Source organism: Acipenser ruthenus, chromosome 11, assembly GCF_902713425.1.
Source record: "Acipenser ruthenus chromosome 11, fAciRut3.2 maternal haplotype, whole genome shotgun sequence".
NCBI lineage: Eukaryota > Metazoa > Chordata > Actinopteri > Acipenseriformes > Acipenseridae > Acipenser > Acipenser ruthenus.
Genome location: NC_081199.1, coordinates 35,208,624 through 35,224,776, shown reverse-complemented (window position 1 = coordinate 35,224,776; position 16,153 = coordinate 35,208,624). Strand labels below are relative to the sequence as shown.

At 36.2% G+C, this 16,153-nt stretch overlaps 2 protein-coding genes across 8 annotated transcripts in view; both read right to left on the bottom strand.

The window, feature by feature from the left end:
- Positions 1 to 627: 627 nt before the first annotated feature.
- LOC117426551 (uridine 5'-monophosphate synthase-like) lies at positions 628 to 6,111 on the bottom strand. Its single transcript, XM_034044234.3, has 6 exons — positions 5,830 to 6,111; positions 4,738 to 4,891; positions 3,614 to 4,285; positions 2,671 to 2,846; positions 1,910 to 2,024; positions 628 to 1,241 (listed from the first exon to the last, which is right to left on the bottom strand). Exons 1-6 carry the CDS (start codon positions 5,971 to 5,973, stop codon positions 1,036 to 1,038), a joined length of 1,467 nt encoding a protein of 488 aa, XP_033900125.3. The 5' UTR covers positions 5,974 to 6,111; the 3' UTR covers positions 628 to 1,035.
- Positions 6,112 to 7,706: 1,595 nt separating this feature from the next.
- Positions 7,707 to 16,153, bottom strand: part of LOC117426643 (kalirin-like) — a 168,510-nt gene continuing 160,063 nt past the window's right edge. For all 7 annotated transcript variants that reach the window (XM_034044457.3, XM_034044456.3, XM_059033817.1 and 4 more), the window contains 9 exons: positions 15,400 to 15,427; positions 14,708 to 14,870; positions 12,976 to 13,097; positions 12,635 to 12,766; positions 12,141 to 12,305; positions 11,917 to 11,995; positions 11,229 to 11,429; positions 10,679 to 10,817; positions 7,707 to 10,412 (listed from right to left, as the gene is read on the bottom strand). In XM_034044457.3, the coding sequence (XP_033900348.3) occupies positions 9,867 to 10,412; positions 10,679 to 10,817; positions 11,229 to 11,429; positions 11,917 to 11,995; positions 12,141 to 12,305; positions 12,635 to 12,766; positions 12,976 to 13,097; positions 14,708 to 14,870; positions 15,400 to 15,427 (1,575 nt within the window). In that variant the 3' untranslated portion in view covers positions 7,707 to 9,866. The remainder of the gene's footprint in view (positions 10,413 to 10,678; positions 10,818 to 11,228; positions 11,430 to 11,916; positions 11,996 to 12,140; positions 12,306 to 12,634; positions 12,767 to 12,975; positions 13,098 to 14,707; positions 14,871 to 15,399; positions 15,428 to 16,153) is intronic.

The window sequence follows — 16,153 nt, the reverse complement described above, 5'->3', positions numbered from 1 at the left end:
CTACATCAGTCTTTTTTCCGTATCTCTTACAGTATATTGCCAAATATATGTCCTACTGCTGATTAGTTTAGATTACTTATCGTACAATAAAAACGATTATGCTATGTACAGAATACTGGGGTGAGAATTGGCCTGACAGGATGAGGATTAGAGTAACAATAGCCTAGCCTAATTCTCACGGGGGTGAGAATTAGCCTGCAACACCGGCATGGTGTTCCTACTCCCTCTTGTGGCCAAAATGAGTGTGACACACTGTGCCGGTAACGAAAAATCCTTGATAAACTGCAACATTTTCTTCGAACATGCCAATTCTGCAGCTTTCTTTGTTGATAGCTATTATTGTTGTTATAACTCGGTATACTTCTCTCTAGCTTGCTTGCAATCTGTGGCAGGTGTCCGAGGTTTTTCCAGGTTTTAGAGAAATTGTGACACTGACCTAAAATTTGTGCTGACGCCAACTGCTCTATAACATAAATCTATTTGACAAAATTACATTTTCCACTTTCTCATATTAAGCCGTGTTGAAAATGACCCTTCAGTAAAGTTAAATAGCAAAAGTTAACGGACAATATGAAAATAGATGTAATTTAAGAAGAAAAAATATGAAACAGGTGTAATAACATAAAGTGTGATTAAATAATCGATGCCCTTAATGAAGGTAATTTGCAGTGACATTTTCACCTATAGAGCATATTTTGGCTTACCTGCAGACTACAACAAATCCATGCAGTAGGAGAGGACAACGCAGTAGAAGAAACAGCTAGTGTGTATTCTTTTGTGGAAAATAGTGGAATCTCTATTTCATCTTAATGGGAAGCAGTTGGGAATTGGAAAAGCAGATGAGGCAGCATTTTTTCATCAGTACAGATTTTATTTTTATTTGTCTCTAGTAGTATTTGTCTGCAGTATTATTTACATTTAAATACAATACTTTGTTCCCTTAAGTTGTAGGCATAGAAAGAAGGTGCCAAAAGAAAGAAGTTCTGCCTTATAAACCTGGTCGCTTATCCTCTATACTGCAGGATGTATTTTGTATCAACTCTCATTCTGCTGACTATGGCAGCTGTCTCCAGGCACAGAAAGCCTCTTAAGATAAGCCTCCCAACCTGCTTTCCTATAGGTCTGTGCAGCTTCCACTCGATCTGAGGCTGCTAGAATTCCTCTTCCCACAATGATGATATCAGAGCCCTTCTTACCAATGACTTCTTCAGGGCTCAGATACTGCTGGCCCAGACCATCTCCTGAAAGAGAATTAGGCATGTTTTAGCTATACGGTTCACTTTCATACTAGTCAGCATCTTTTTTTATAAAAGGGTCAACAGATACATCAGTTTTCTTTACGTTTGTGACACTAACAAAAAGGAAGGCTACAGGTACATCTGTGGAATAGTCACATGTAAAGCGGTCAGTTCTGCAATAGACCCAATGCAACAACATGTATCAGGCTGTTTAAGACTTCCTCCCCCAACCACAGTTTGTGAAATGATCGTAATTTCCTAAACTTTGAACTATCTGTACTATGGGTAACTTTTTATATATATACCCATAGTACCCAAACCCCCCCCCCCCCCCCCCCCACCAACCAACAAATACACTATATCATTTGTAGGTAACATTATACATAAACATCCACACAACCTCATCACGTGTGAATCATTTATAGTCTTAGAAGTCCTAAAATTGATTTTGTTAGTGAGTATAAACTTTTTTTTTTAAAAAGACAGCTAATGATACCTTCAATCTGTTTTTTTCCTCCCATTTACCATCCATTCCTTTTGCTTAACGGTTTTGTCATTTTATCAATGCACTATCATGTGTTGTAGTTTATATACCAGTAAACCAAAAGTAGCATTTTTTAAAACAAAATTATACCCTTTAAAAAAACAAGCAAAACCAAACCTCTACTTGCCTCCTGACTGCAGCTGTACTCCAGGTGTCATATGAAGAAACTCTGGCTTGCTAGTTAATTTTGAACCACTTATAAAGCCAAACACAAAGTCAGAATTTTCTTCAGCCATTTTAACCTGTGAAAAAATAAGTTTGAACTCTTTAGTGTTGTCCAGAATATATTACTGCATTCTTTGTGTGCACTAATAACTGCACAAGGATCATTACTGATTCAGAATACTTGTTCCATAACATTTTACAATCTTAACATTTAAATGACGGATTCCTCTTTTCATTTTAATTTTGTGTTGGATGTTTTGGGGCTCAAACACTTTCCGAAAACAATAAATTTAATAATTTTTAAAATGTGCATTGACATAGAAAAAAAAAGTATTATAGAAAATACAGTATTCTCTAAAAGAAATCTCTTTAAGCAAGCATCAGTCCAATATACATTTAAAACTCTTATCCAAACGAATTGGCACTAGGCGGTGTTCTTAAATTCAATTGGTTCATATAATCAAATTATTATGGTCAAATTATTTCAATGACATTTTCAATCAAGAAGCCCCCAAATAAACAAACAATCTCAAATACAGCTCTTGTTTCATTCAAATATATAAAATGTACTGTACTATAAATACAAGAGACAAAGGCAAAGTTAATGCAAACAGGCAGAAAATAACTTTGTACACTGCATAACAGGTCACCAAGGGGCTGATTGTATAACATGTTATCTACACAACTAAGACCTTTCATTCATAACCTTAAAAAAAAACTCACTGCAGCTTTAGTGTAATCCCCAGTGGCTAATGAACCTTGGGAGCTCATCTGTGCAATCAACAGGCATCCCCGATTCAGAGACATTCCCACCTCCTTCAGTCCTTTCACCACTCCAGGCCCAGGAACCACATGTGCATTGGTTATATGAGACCAGGAAGAAATCTTGTAAATACCACCTAGTGAATGAATACATTAAAAAGAGAATTTTAGCAATATATACTGAGCATCAAAAGAAACATATCACTTATATTTGAGCATCAAAAGAAACTTATCCTTATATTTGGATAAAATTCACTAGACGTGATTGAAAAATGACAAACTCTGTTTTAGAGCAGGTGCAGTGACTTTTTATTGTGCCGATTAACAATTTACATCACGAAGATGCTGCAAAATGATCTGTCAATCTTGGGCCGGTGTTGTGACTCTTGGTCTCCCAGTTCGTGGCCTGTCATTGACAGAGTGTGTCTGGTTATACTGTCTCGCCAGATTTGAAATTGCTGGCTCCGAGCACCCAAGATGGCGAGCCACAGTACACTGCCCTAGTCCAGCCTCCAGCATGACGATTACACAAAGGCGCTGCTCTCCTCAAAGACGTGGCATAATGTTTTTTTTCTGTGATTTTCTTTATTGCTTTTATTCAAGCTTGCAATTCAACAGCTGAAATCACTCCATATCCAGTGACCAATCAACCATCTCACTAATTAAGTGATTAAGGGCATATGCTTCAGTCATAGTCACTCAAGCGTGTCATGGTCAAGGATGAATGATCGAGTGATTAAGAAGAAACCAAAAACCATCATATATATATATATATACACCTTTTGGTATACTTCGGTATACTTTCCAAATATGTGGACAATCACCTTTTGCACTGGATACTGCATTTATTTATTTATTTTACTATGTATGCAAATCAAAGCAAGTCCAAGAAAGACAATGTTACCTTCATACTGGTGTTTCACTGTGTTGCCGATGTCTGCAAACTTCCGATCTTCAAACAGCAAAAACTCGTGCTTCTCTGCCACTGCTTGCAGCTCCTTGATCACCTCTGGCTGGAAATCTTGCAAGATGTCAACATGAGTCTTCAGCACACAAATGTGCGGACCAATGGTGTCAGCCAGCTGGAGAAGTTCTTTGCAATCAGTGACATCAGCAGACAAGCACAAGTTTGTATTCTTCTTTTCCATCGCCTTCAACAGCTGGGCAGCGATTGGGTGGACTCCTGGCTGCTCAGCACGTGCGTCATAGCTCAATTCTCTACACATTTTCTTTGCTGGGGCCGTACCATTTTGTTTTGTGAATTTGTACGTGCTATTCTCTTGGATAAATTTGTTGACATTCTGTACCACTTCAGCATCAATTTTTCCGTTTTTGCAAAGAACGTCTAACAGATTTGATAAGGAACAAACAGAGTGTAAACGAATGCCTTCCTCTGCCAGCCTGGCCTCGCCGCCCTGCTCTCTGTCAACCAGCACGATGGCATCTGTAACCTTCAAGCCCTCTTTCTTGAGGACCGCCACAGTCTCCATGACACTGGATCCACTGGTGACCACATCTTCAATGATGAGGCAAGTCTCTCCAGGATTGATATTACCTTCCACAAGCCGCTTCGTTCCTTTGAATACATTAAGTTTAGTTAGTTTGAAGTAAGCACAAAAGGCAAGAAACTACTTAGAAGAATGTTACTGCTGTTTTACTAGTGTTATATTGTCTTTTTTTTTTTTTTTTTTAAATTGCTTCAAAAAAAGATATGTATTATTTGGCGTTTCCAATTACTTCAAGACAAAAGAATAGTAGGAAAGTCACATACAACAGTGGAACCATTTTGACTTACTTAATAGCAGCAAGTCTTAATACTAATACCCAAAAAATATTCCAGAGTTTCACATATGGACGTAAAAGAGCTAGATGGTTTTATCATTGTTATTTACATGACCTGTTGCAGCAAGAGAGTGTAAGCTATTTTTGATTTCTATGTTTCCTTTTTAGTTCTTGTGTCTAGTGCATTGTACTATATGGGGGAGTATATATGTATGTAATTGTTTGAAGAAATACAAAGTTACATACCATAATCCTTTGCTTCCTTTCTCTGAATGAGCATTGGCAATTGATTAGAAGAGCAGATGATTGAGGCCAATGGCAATGCTGTATATGGGACACCACACACAGTGTCATACTTCAATCCACTATCCTTTGCACATTGGAACAGGAGGCTGGCGACCTATTTAAACAAGTTGTATTTATTATAAGGTTATTATTGCTTGCTTTACTGTAAATCGCCAATTGGGATCGTGTTATTGGAATGCAAAAGTTACTGGTGTACAATACATGACAAATCTGCCTTGTTTCACTTGAGATTATTAAAGGAAGGGAAATGGATGCATTTTACAAGGTCGTTTGCTCTTTATGTAAATGCAAATCCCAAAAAAATCTCTGAGCTTCTTTTATTTTTAAATTGAGGAGTGTGTTCTCCATGAAGGAATTTTGATAACGTTCTAATCATTTGTGACACAGTGGTAAGCAAGCAGCATATGACCAACTTTTCATTAGAGTTCTGATGCTGTGACGAACTACTATATGACATCTAAATAGCCCAGAAGAATTATGGTGTATTAGCTGGTATATTTTCATTCTCTTTTGCAGCTAGGGTGGCCAGCTGGCCCCATAATTCCAGGATCCTAAACAGGTCTGGTTTTTCAACTCGTCTCTCTAAACGACAAATTATTTGACTTTATTGAACATGTAAAGCGAGTATGAATTAAGTAAACTGTCGCTAAAGGAATTTAATTGCTTATTACAGTAGTTATCAAAAGCACACACCTGTCTGTCCGGGGGTGGGAATGACTTCCTGTGAGGATCGTTTCCATCAAATCAGAACTACACAGCTTAAAAAACCGGACCTGTCTTAGTGTCCCGGAATTAATATCGGGCCAGTTGTTAACCCTGCTTGCAGCATTTCAAATTAAGGAAAACGTAATTCACATAGTGCGCCATATTATAAACAAGCTTTATGATTTATACTGCACACAGCTAAATTAGCGTTACACAGTACGTATGTTAACAATTACAAATTATACACAAAACAATTATACATTAAATACGATTTAATATTGATTTAGTAAAAACGGCGCGTATACCCAGAGCTTGTGAAATAATTACCTGGTTCATTACAGCTGGATATGAAACGATCACTCTTAGATCAAAATAAACCGGTGAACAAATGCCACTCTTCAATTGGAACTGACCAAACTTCACCGCTTGAATTTCGTATAAGTGTATAACTAGTTCTTCTAGATGAGCCATTGCTGGGTAAATATATATATATTTTTTTCATCTGAGTTCCAGCACTTTCTTATCACGATTTGCTCTTCCAACTTTCACGTGGAGCCTGTGCGTCGCTATTTAATGACGTATTAACCTGGCTGTGTTCTGGCTGGATGCCCGTTCTAACACATTATAGTAGTTATCATTTTATTTTTTCACAGCAGCAAGTAGTTAACGAATATGTGTGTGTTGTAGGGCTGTGTCTGTGAAGGTTCGTTCCCTAACCAGGGATTCGAAGATTGTTCCTTCGAAGGTTCGTCAGACAGGTTCAGACACTGTGTTTTTTTTTTCCTGTTAACATTGACAATGTGTGGATACTATAGTCACAGATTAAGTGTCACTCACATGCAAAATTCGATCTTTTTTTTTTTTATTTGTATAATGCATATTACGTCAACAAATGTTAAAATCCACCAAATCGTTATACGTAGCAACTCCAGCGCAGCTGCCGTGTATGGAGCAGGGTAACAGTATCCAAAGCACTGGGGTCGTGCCAGTAGTGGCTGTATTGCTTCAATAAAATATGTAGGCCTACTGAATGCCCAGTGTACGGTGGAATATGTTTGAAACATACAAAAATATACGCTAACACTAATAATTTTAATTTCGAAAACTGAGCACCGTCCGCCCCTCCCCGCTCCAGCTCGTGTTATCCAGATGCAAAACTTGAATTTCTTCATTCGCCATCTCGACAGCAAAGCGTTGTACAGCGTAAGGCGTAAGCTGTATTGAATTTGAAAGAAATGTCTCAAAACCCCTCTGCTGTTTGGGTTTTTTTTCTTAAATGCCCAGACGACCAAAAAAAAGTTGAATGCAAACTGTGCAAGCGACTCGTATCATGGAGGCATAACCAATCTCTGGGGTCACTTGACAAGCGTAAGTTCATAGTAGTATAGTAGTAAAATGTGACTGATAACCTGCTTGGAACGGTGACTGTTAAATAAAGCTTTGTCCGCTGCAATGCAAGCTTACTGTACAGTCTGTATGTCGCTGGCAGGCTCAGTTACGTGTAAATACACGTATTTTTATTTACATTATAAAAACATGATTACTGTTCTATATAACGTATTTTTAAACTACATGTGAATGTTTTATTACATTTATATGGATTGCCTGTAAAATTTCAAACAAATATAAACAAGTAGCTATTGTGACGTCACCAATAAATTATGCAAAGGAGTACAATCGAAGGTTCGAAACTTCAAAGGTCAAAATGAAGCACCTCTGCGGTTGAGATAGGTAATCTAAAAAAAAGCCTTGGTTCTTAATATGGGAACTGGCCTGTACCCAATTAAATACCCATGTAAAAGGGTCTTGCAATTTGTACAGTGGGGAAGACACTATTTTGGGGACTCTCTTGTACTTAAGTTTTACCTCACATTATTATTATTATTTATTTCTTAGCAGACGCCCTTATCCAGGGCGACTTACAATCATAAGCAAGTACATTTCAAGTGTTACAGTACAAGTAACACATCCTGCCTCCACCTGTTAAATTACCCATAAAATATGATTTTATGCAAAGATGCAAGTGCTGCGTCTTTTCCACAAGATAAACTGAAAGTTCCATTATTTAAAGTTAGTGGGCACACTACATTTCTTATGTCCGAGCGAAAGAAACAAATCCTGTTGTCCCTCCTTTCTTTAAATTGCAACTATTGTGTGTATAAAAGTAAAACAACTTACAACATTTTAAAAACAAGGACGTTTATTAAATATTCAGTAACAAACGCAAGTGGTAAGGTTTTGTTTGCAGGGTTATTTTGTAAATGGAGAAGCTAAACCATGTACAACATGTTGTACCACTTCTTAGAATTGCAGAAACCAGTACACTCCTAGTGTATGTTGCATGCTGTTGTAGTGGGAAAAGCATACACAGTTCAAAATACAGAAAATAATTAAATAGGTAACTTGCTGCTTAGTATATCCCTACTGATGGAACAGCAAATCAGAACCCTTGCAATTCGCTGAGATTTTAAGTAAGTATGCAGTTTAAATAAGTAGCACTAAATATTTAAACACTGTTTCTGTTGACTTGTATACAGGTTGAAAATTCAGTATTTTAGTATTTTAAGACCTTTTAAAAATCCTAAAATAAATTAGAATTAAAAACAAAGTAAAGCAAACATATTTGGATTACACTTTACACAAAAGTACACCTTAATATGTTTTCTTAAATTACGAATGAAATCGGCTATGTACAGCATCATTTTACAAAGCAATAAAATACAAAATTAAATAAGTGAAGATGGATCTTCTTGGAAACTAAATACAGTATTTGTTAAGGCTCAGAGTTATTTGCACCCTTTTTGATATATAGTGAGGTATAAAAGGTTTATGCTTTGTTTTCAACTATAAAGCATAGATTTTACATTGTAAGTGCAAAGAAGCATGGGGAAGAAGCTTGCAGAAGCTGGTTTCACACAGCTTTCCCTTACAGATCATGATTTAGTATAAAAATGCTTAAACAAATCATTAACCACAACCTAATAAGCAACAACACACACAAATCACCTTGTCCTCCACATGCAACCACAGGAGTTGTTTCTTCTGGTTGTAAATGCTAAAGCCTCAATAAACCATGTCCCTTTCCTCTCACAAATGTGGTCAACAAAACCATCTCTAAATGAAATACATTATTATTATTATTATTATTATTATTATTACTTCTTTATAGATGTATTATTTAAGAATGCTGTAATTATGCTATTACAATGCTAAATCCAGTCAAGTCAATCCAGTGTTTATAGAATCAGTGTGTTAATTGAACCAAACATTAGTCCTCACATCATTTGCCCCATTAATGAAGTGCCTTTTCCACTGGCTCTCATGTCTATAGAAACAGTAGGTTCAATTGCAATAGCTTGTCTTGAATCTAAGGAGTAACTGGTTTGACTGTTCTTTTATTTGGCCATTCCTCTGCACTGTAAGGTATCCTGCTGAAGAAAACCTCACTTGGGGCAATGCTTGTGTTAGTCCAGTACATGTAGTGTTGATTTATGCAAAGTTATTATAGGAAGTCAGTTCATTTTATTTTTTCATCTGCTTTCTCATCATGCCTAGGGTACAGGGATTTTATTAGGCTTTAGTGGAATTTGATGTTTCAAGGTCTTCTGTAGGTTAGGCTTATGCTTCAGTAAAAAGTAACAACCACTATACTACATTAGTCATGTCTGCTTCCTCATGCTGTCATCCACATATTTTACATTCTACCTGCATAACCAATTCATTTTTGTGTTTACACATTCCAGAGTTTATAAATACCTCCATCAATTTTGCAGTTTTCTAAAGGTTAGACTGTTTGTTTATCTGCAAGAAAACAAATACATATGTATAAATACATATCTACATACAGTAAATAATTAAATACATACATAGTGTACTTGGATGTGTAAAAATGAACATTGCTATTCAACTTTTGCTTGTTAAATTCCGTCTTAAAGAGTTGTACATGCTTGTGTTCTTGCAGAAACTGATCAAACCAGTCTTTGTACATCCAGAAGTCACAGTGCATTATGGAACCTCTGCTGTACAGGTATTCTGGCTGACTCATGTGTCTGGTATTGTGTTTAAATTCTGTTTTATTACAAGTTGTTTTGACGCACGATAAGCCCCGAAATAGAAAAAAAAAAAAAAAAAAACCTGGAGCCGAACCTTAAACAGACCTTATAGAGTTTATCCCTTTGTGATTTTTCCCTGCTTATGTACTGCTCTTTATGTTTCGGTTAACACACGTTGACTGGAATAAAACAGAAGTAACCCAAACACATGAAAAAGGCATGTTTGTCTTAAACCTTTATGATGTACTCTATTGTAGAAAGCTCCTTTCCGCCTGCTATTGTCAATGTCTTGCTGTACGTATCCGAAACATTTTACAATGTGTGGCCCATAGTGCTAGTCATGAAGCTCTTGATGTTTGTTACTGGACGGACATCGTTCTGCTGTCTGCGTCTCTCGATGAAAGAAGCCAGTCGAGAGGTATCCAAGGGGTTTTTGGAGTAAGCACTGCTGGGAGCGTGCAGCCAGGGGTGCTGTAGGCAAGTGGAAGCAGCGGGTCTCTTTCTAGAGTTCACCTGAAGGATTGCCTTAATGAAGTCTTTTGCAGCATGGCTTACTCCCCAGAAATAGTCATCAGGGAAACTGAAATCAAGTCTGCAGATGTTCACGCACGTCTCTTCCACGCTCTCATCCAAGAAAGGGGAGACCCCACTTAGCATGACATATGCAAGGACTCCGAGACTCCAGATATCCGTACTCAGTGCAACGGGACATCCCTGAATTAGCTCTGGAGCAGCAAACTCTGGGTTTCCCAGCAGGGGGTGAATGTAGTACTGGCTTGTAATCTGAATGGCATCGCCAAAGTCAATCAGCTTGACACGAGGCACTGGAATGTGGAGATCAACTAAAAGATTTTCTGGCTGTTGAAATAAAATGTATATATATTAATTAGTAACAACCTTTAATATAATTGGCATCTAAACTATAAACTTAGATTTTAAAGCGAAAATAAAATTGAGCAAGGTTATTTTTATTTTATTCTTTTATCCAAGCGCCCCAGGAAACATTGTAAACATATTACTTGGTAAACAAAGGTGCTGTAAAATAACTTCGCTAAATAATTTATTCAGAAAACATATACCGGTTTGTAATCCTAATCATTTGCAAATGATTCTTTGAGCATTACCTTTAGATCTAAATGTGCAACTCTACAGTTATGGAGATACTGGATTGCCTCCAGTGTATCTTTGATGTAAAAAGACACTTTTTCCTCCATGAGTTCATCGTGGTTTATCAGGAAATCAAAAAGCCGTCCATCTTCCATACTTTAAAAAAAAAACAAAAAAAAAAAACATCTTTTAATGAAAAACTCACCAGATAAAAAACATGTTAACATTGTTTCAAATGCTATCCCCCCCCCCCCCCCCCCCCCACACTTTAATATAAACGTACAGAATTTGAAAGTATAAATTACTAAATAGAAACACCTAGGTATGTATTGGCTAATAATCTGAGGTGCTATCACCTTGCTATTTCAAATACATTTTGAAACTCAGAATATACAAAAATGCAAGTACAATTCTGCCTTAATTCTGATTGAATGTTGGAAAATCAGATATTACTTTGGAAGAACATAACTGCATTAGTATTTAGATAGTAATAATTATGTAATAATCATAAATTATTAAGAATACAAAACCTGATCATGCTGATACTGAATGGCGTCCCATACTTACAGTTCTAAAACCAATATAAAGCTGCCGGGTGACTCATAGATGTCACAAAGACTAAGGAACTGGGGATGCAGCAGATGTTGTGTTATGGCTGCCTCATGTGCCACCTGGTCTTTCTTTTTCATCTTCTTGCTCACAAATTTGACAGCAACTTCCTTTTTGGTAGCCTTGTGCACACATTTCTTTACTATTGAGAATCTGCCCCTAAAACCAGATGGATACACATAAAACACAGGGTCATTAAGGTCGTTATTGGATAGGACAATTGCATTTAACATGAGGCAAAACTTTAATTGGGGTGTGAAGGTCATTCAGGAGTGATAAAACTGCACCATGTGACAGAGCAGCTGTCCTTTTTTTCTTGGTAGTGTTATTACTTTTGTAAATGTGGAGCACGGCACCTTCAGAAAAAATAACAAATGAATCTCTTTGGGATAATGTAATACCAATGTATAGTAGAAAAGTAATACTAGATGTTAAAATAATGGATTTTATTTTATATAAAATGCTGATCCCATAATTTTGCTTGTACATCACCGTAGAAGCTTTACATTAATAAAAGTTAAAATCGGTGGCCACTGCAAAACTACACAACCTTACAGTATCTCCAAGTTAATATAACTCCACCATAAAAAAAAGGCAGAATCACATTAGATACATGGATGGAAGTAGGGTTTACAGATCATATTACCTTCCAATTTCACTCAGTTCAATATAAGCGGATTCAAAATTATCTTTCCATGGAATGCCTATTCCATCACACGAAGAGTCTAAAAATTAGAAGAAAGAAATTGTGTAATTATGCAGATTACGGAATTCATGTGTTAGAGTAAACTATAATAACATTTAAATTCCATACAAATGTACAAAATAAAACGTTTGAAGCACTGTGTCAGTCAAACGAACACCACTTACCATTGCTGGAGAGCATTACAATGTTTGATGGCTCGCTTGGGGCGCTGATACCCCAGGGATTGCTGGCACTGACTCTGAACTGATACTGTCCTCCTGGAGTTAGGTCATCAATCAAAAGGAAGGTGTCCAGGGTTGAGACAACACACTGTTGCCATGGCAGGGAATCTATTGCAAATAAAATGGTCATTGGATATTTGGATTTGTACTGTAAATGTTTTTAAGCAAATGCTGCAAAATGAATGTATTCCTTCAGTATTATATGAAAGGGTATGGACACCACATATGGGCTTTTATTTTGTGTAAATGTATTTACTTTTATTACTTTCAAAGGTATAAGTCTGCTTTGCCTTCTGTTTGAACTTAAATGAAATTTATGTCCAGTGCTTTATTACCCAAGATGCTTTGAAAATCAGGCCCTCTGTGTAATTTAAAAGCTTTATGAACATTTATTTTTGATCTTCCTTGCAACCAGGCTGGAAAATAAATTGTAATACCTTCCTCTCTGTATTCCACAGCGTAACTTGAAATGGCACAGTTTCCTTTGCTAGCTGGTGGTAACCAACGAAGAATCACAGAGGTACAGCCTCTTTCTTGAGCTTCGGGTCGGCTTGGTGCTGTAGGAACACCTGTAGCAAGAGAGAGAGTATCATACTCACACGTAACAGAAACCAGCCTGGTTCTCGGTTTAATGTTTTGAGGAGTAAAGAGTAGGCCTAATCAAAGTTAAGAGCTCTCAATTATTGTTAGTCCTGATGAGGGGCAAAAAAACGTTCTAAGCCAATTGCAACCCAGACTGAAGCAAACTCCACAGGTTCCCACTGATCGCCATGCCAACCTTGTACTTTGATTGAAGCTGATGAGGATGCAGTTCCGTATTGATTTACTGCCACACAGGTGTAAATGCCAGTGTCCTGAGGCATCAGGTTACAGATCTTTAGCAAGATCTCTCCAGTATCCCTGGAACAAAATTTGTTTTTTAATAGGTCAGAAGCAAACCATTTGGCAAGCAAAGATAACATGTATTTAGACTTCTTAATATGCAATGTCCAAACACCAGTACAAAGTATTATGAGCTTACACATTTTGGTGTACTGCTTAGTCCAGATAATGTAGTTCACATAGCGGTATACAGTACATGGTGTTGCCGTTTTTATCAAAACAATTCTAATTGAGTCTAAACAAACAACATAAACAAATCAAACAAAATAGATATATATATATATATATACTATATCCCTGTCAGTGAAAAGATCAATTTGACCATTTCTGATATCATTTCTACATATATTTCCTTGTACATTATGGATAAACATGGGAATTTATTTAGTTATTAAAAAATAAAATAAAATAAGTGATACAGTTGAAATACCAGCAAACAGACCTTGGCAATTACCAAAAAAATAATAAACAATCTGCAAAATCTATTCTTTGTGCTTTAAAGAGAATGTTCTCATGACATGACTGCAGAAACAAATGTGTTTCCTGCAATTTCATTAAAGTGCACTATGATTAAAGCAAGCCTTTGCCTTGTCCGGGTTTTTTCGATTTGGTGCTCAACAATGTGACTAATCTCCCGCGAACCCTTTCATTTGCATTTGTCATGCGGTCCTTAATATTTCTTGAATGACTTTACATTAACTGTGTAATTCAGCTGAAGAGGATAACTCATTCTACAGAGCCTCATTATTCTGGAATTCTTAGTACAACCTGGATTCGACTGTACATTTTCAGTTGGGCCTAGTTGCAAAGCAGGATTGGCAATAATTTGCGCACCTTTAAAACGTCTTGTATTTCTGTGTGTTTGGTTTTACCTAACAATCCACTGTGTACCCTCATTTTAAAACAATCTTAAAGGAATTAAGGTAAATCAGATGAGTGAAACAAGTTCATGAATAATATACTGTAGAGATGAACCCATTAAAATTGGCTTCTTATGTAAAGGGCATGGGGAGGGGGGGGGTTCTGCATCCGTGTGTGCAGAAAAAAAAAGACTTTATAATAGTGTTTATAATACAAAGGCTCACATAGGTTTAAAATCTGTTCTTTATCCCTTTGTCCTGTATAAAGCAGACATTAAAACACCGTTCGTACTTCATAGTATCACTTGTTTGACACTATAAGCCATATTTTCAAAGCGTTTACTCCAGTCTTTGATTCACTTATTTTTTTAAAGGAAAACGTTTCTTGTAAATGGGGGAGTTTCCATGTGTGTTCTAATTTTACTCGAGACATTGAGCTTGAGCCAAATGAAAAATGGCGGGTTTATTTTAGCCAAATGAAAAATGGTGGTTTTATTTTCAGCCCCAAACCTGATCCTCTCGAGCTGTGCTCCCAAACGTGCACGTGTATCGCCACTTCATGTGTAAATAACCACACATGGAAACTCCCCCATTGATATAAAACTGATAAGCTATAGTGTGTATAGCTGTTTGAGGTTAATTAAAGACTGGAGTAAACACTTTGAAAAGATAGCCCTGTGTCTTATGTCATGAACACACTTCTATTAATACTCAAGTAATTTATTGTTTAAAAAGTGCACAGGAAATACTTTAATATTAACTCTGTACCTGATATCTATAGTGAAGCGAATGTTGTTAACAACCAGATTTTGGTCAGGTCCTTTCAAGGTTATGTTTGGCTTTGGGCGTCCACTGATCTTACAGCACAGTACTACTGTTTGACCAAAAGCACACGTCACATCTGCAAGTGGGACTAGGAATTCTGGTGCAACTGTTAAGAAAACAATGACACATTTTAGTCTAATCTTAAATTTATACTGGTACTAGCGGTGTCAAATTGTACCAACTAAAGTAGAAACCATTGAATGCATTCCAAGGGCGTTATGTTATTGCAGCTTTTCAAACTTTTTTCATAGTAATCGTATACAGAGTGATTGATCAGTTCACAGGTACGCCAGGGAAAATGTGGTATACAACTAGGAAACCCAGACTACGGGGAAGTGGATGGTGAGGTTGATAACTGAAAGCATCATAACCATGGGAGATATTTTCAGAAATGTGAACTGGTCAAGTGATTATTGAGTTTGCAAATACAGCCAAAACACCTTATTTGTAAAACGTCTGAGGATTTTGTGCGAAGGATTAGTGTTTCTGTTTAGTGAATTGTGCAATCCCATCTTAAAAAGAACTTTGAATATTGTTCCTGTTTACTTTGAATTATCGTTAATATTATTTTTTTCATTTCATTCCACTGAAGAACACAATGTCCAAGCGTTTTATTTGAATTTTAGTGAACTTACCTTCTTGAATAAAATTTGGATTCAGTAACTGTGAAAGACACAAAAACGATTGTTAGACTTAAATCATACTCATTTCCTTTTTTCTATTGCCCCAGCACTTGTTGCATTAATCCATGTTTGTGTTTCCGGACAACACATTGGTTAATATATATTATATATATATATATATATATATATATATATATATATATATATATATATATATATATATATATATATATATAATATATCCTGATTCATCTCTCACTAACTACTGTAAAGTGTAACTGGTTTAACTTCTCTGACAACAAACGTAACTTTAAACATTGTGGACGTGAAACTACTGTTATTGGTCATGATCTTTTATATATATATATATATATATATATATATATATATATATTCATCCACAGCAAAGCTTTTTTCAAAAAGAGATGCCGACCATAAGGCACTTTATATATTAATGTCTCTGCAGAGTTAATAAATAGTTAACAGCAATAGTCAACAGCTCTTTTTCTTTTAGACTTGACCGTTGATATTATACATCAGATTCCTCTTACATTTTGTTTAAAAATGTTTTTATTATTATTGAAACAAAACAAAAAACAAAAACAATGCATTTCGAAACACACTGTGTCTTCATCAGGTGTTGCAGCTGTCTTAAAGAATAGATTTTTGAGCATATAAAGTATTTTTTTTAAATTAGTTTCAATCTGAGACTTATTAACTTGTGTGGAGTCCAATGCTGAGTTGAATTTAAACTCAGCATAGGGAA

What these genes read in the sequence shown, in the direction of transcription:
- LOC117426551 (XM_034044234.3), bottom strand. Translation starts at nt 5,973, where the DNA reads ATGGCTCATCTAGAAGAACTAGTTATACACTTATACGAAATTCAAGCG. An exon ending in AAAGGAAGCAAAGGATTATG is followed by an intron (nt 4,286 to 4,737) that starts GTATGTAACTTT and finishes ATGTATTCAAAG; the next exon opens with GAACGAAGCGGCTTGTGGAA. An exon ending in AGTACAGCTGCAGTCAGGAG is followed by an intron (nt 1,242 to 1,909) that starts GCAAGTAGAGGT and finishes ATTCTCTTTCAG; the next exon opens with GAGATGGTCTGGGCCAGCAG.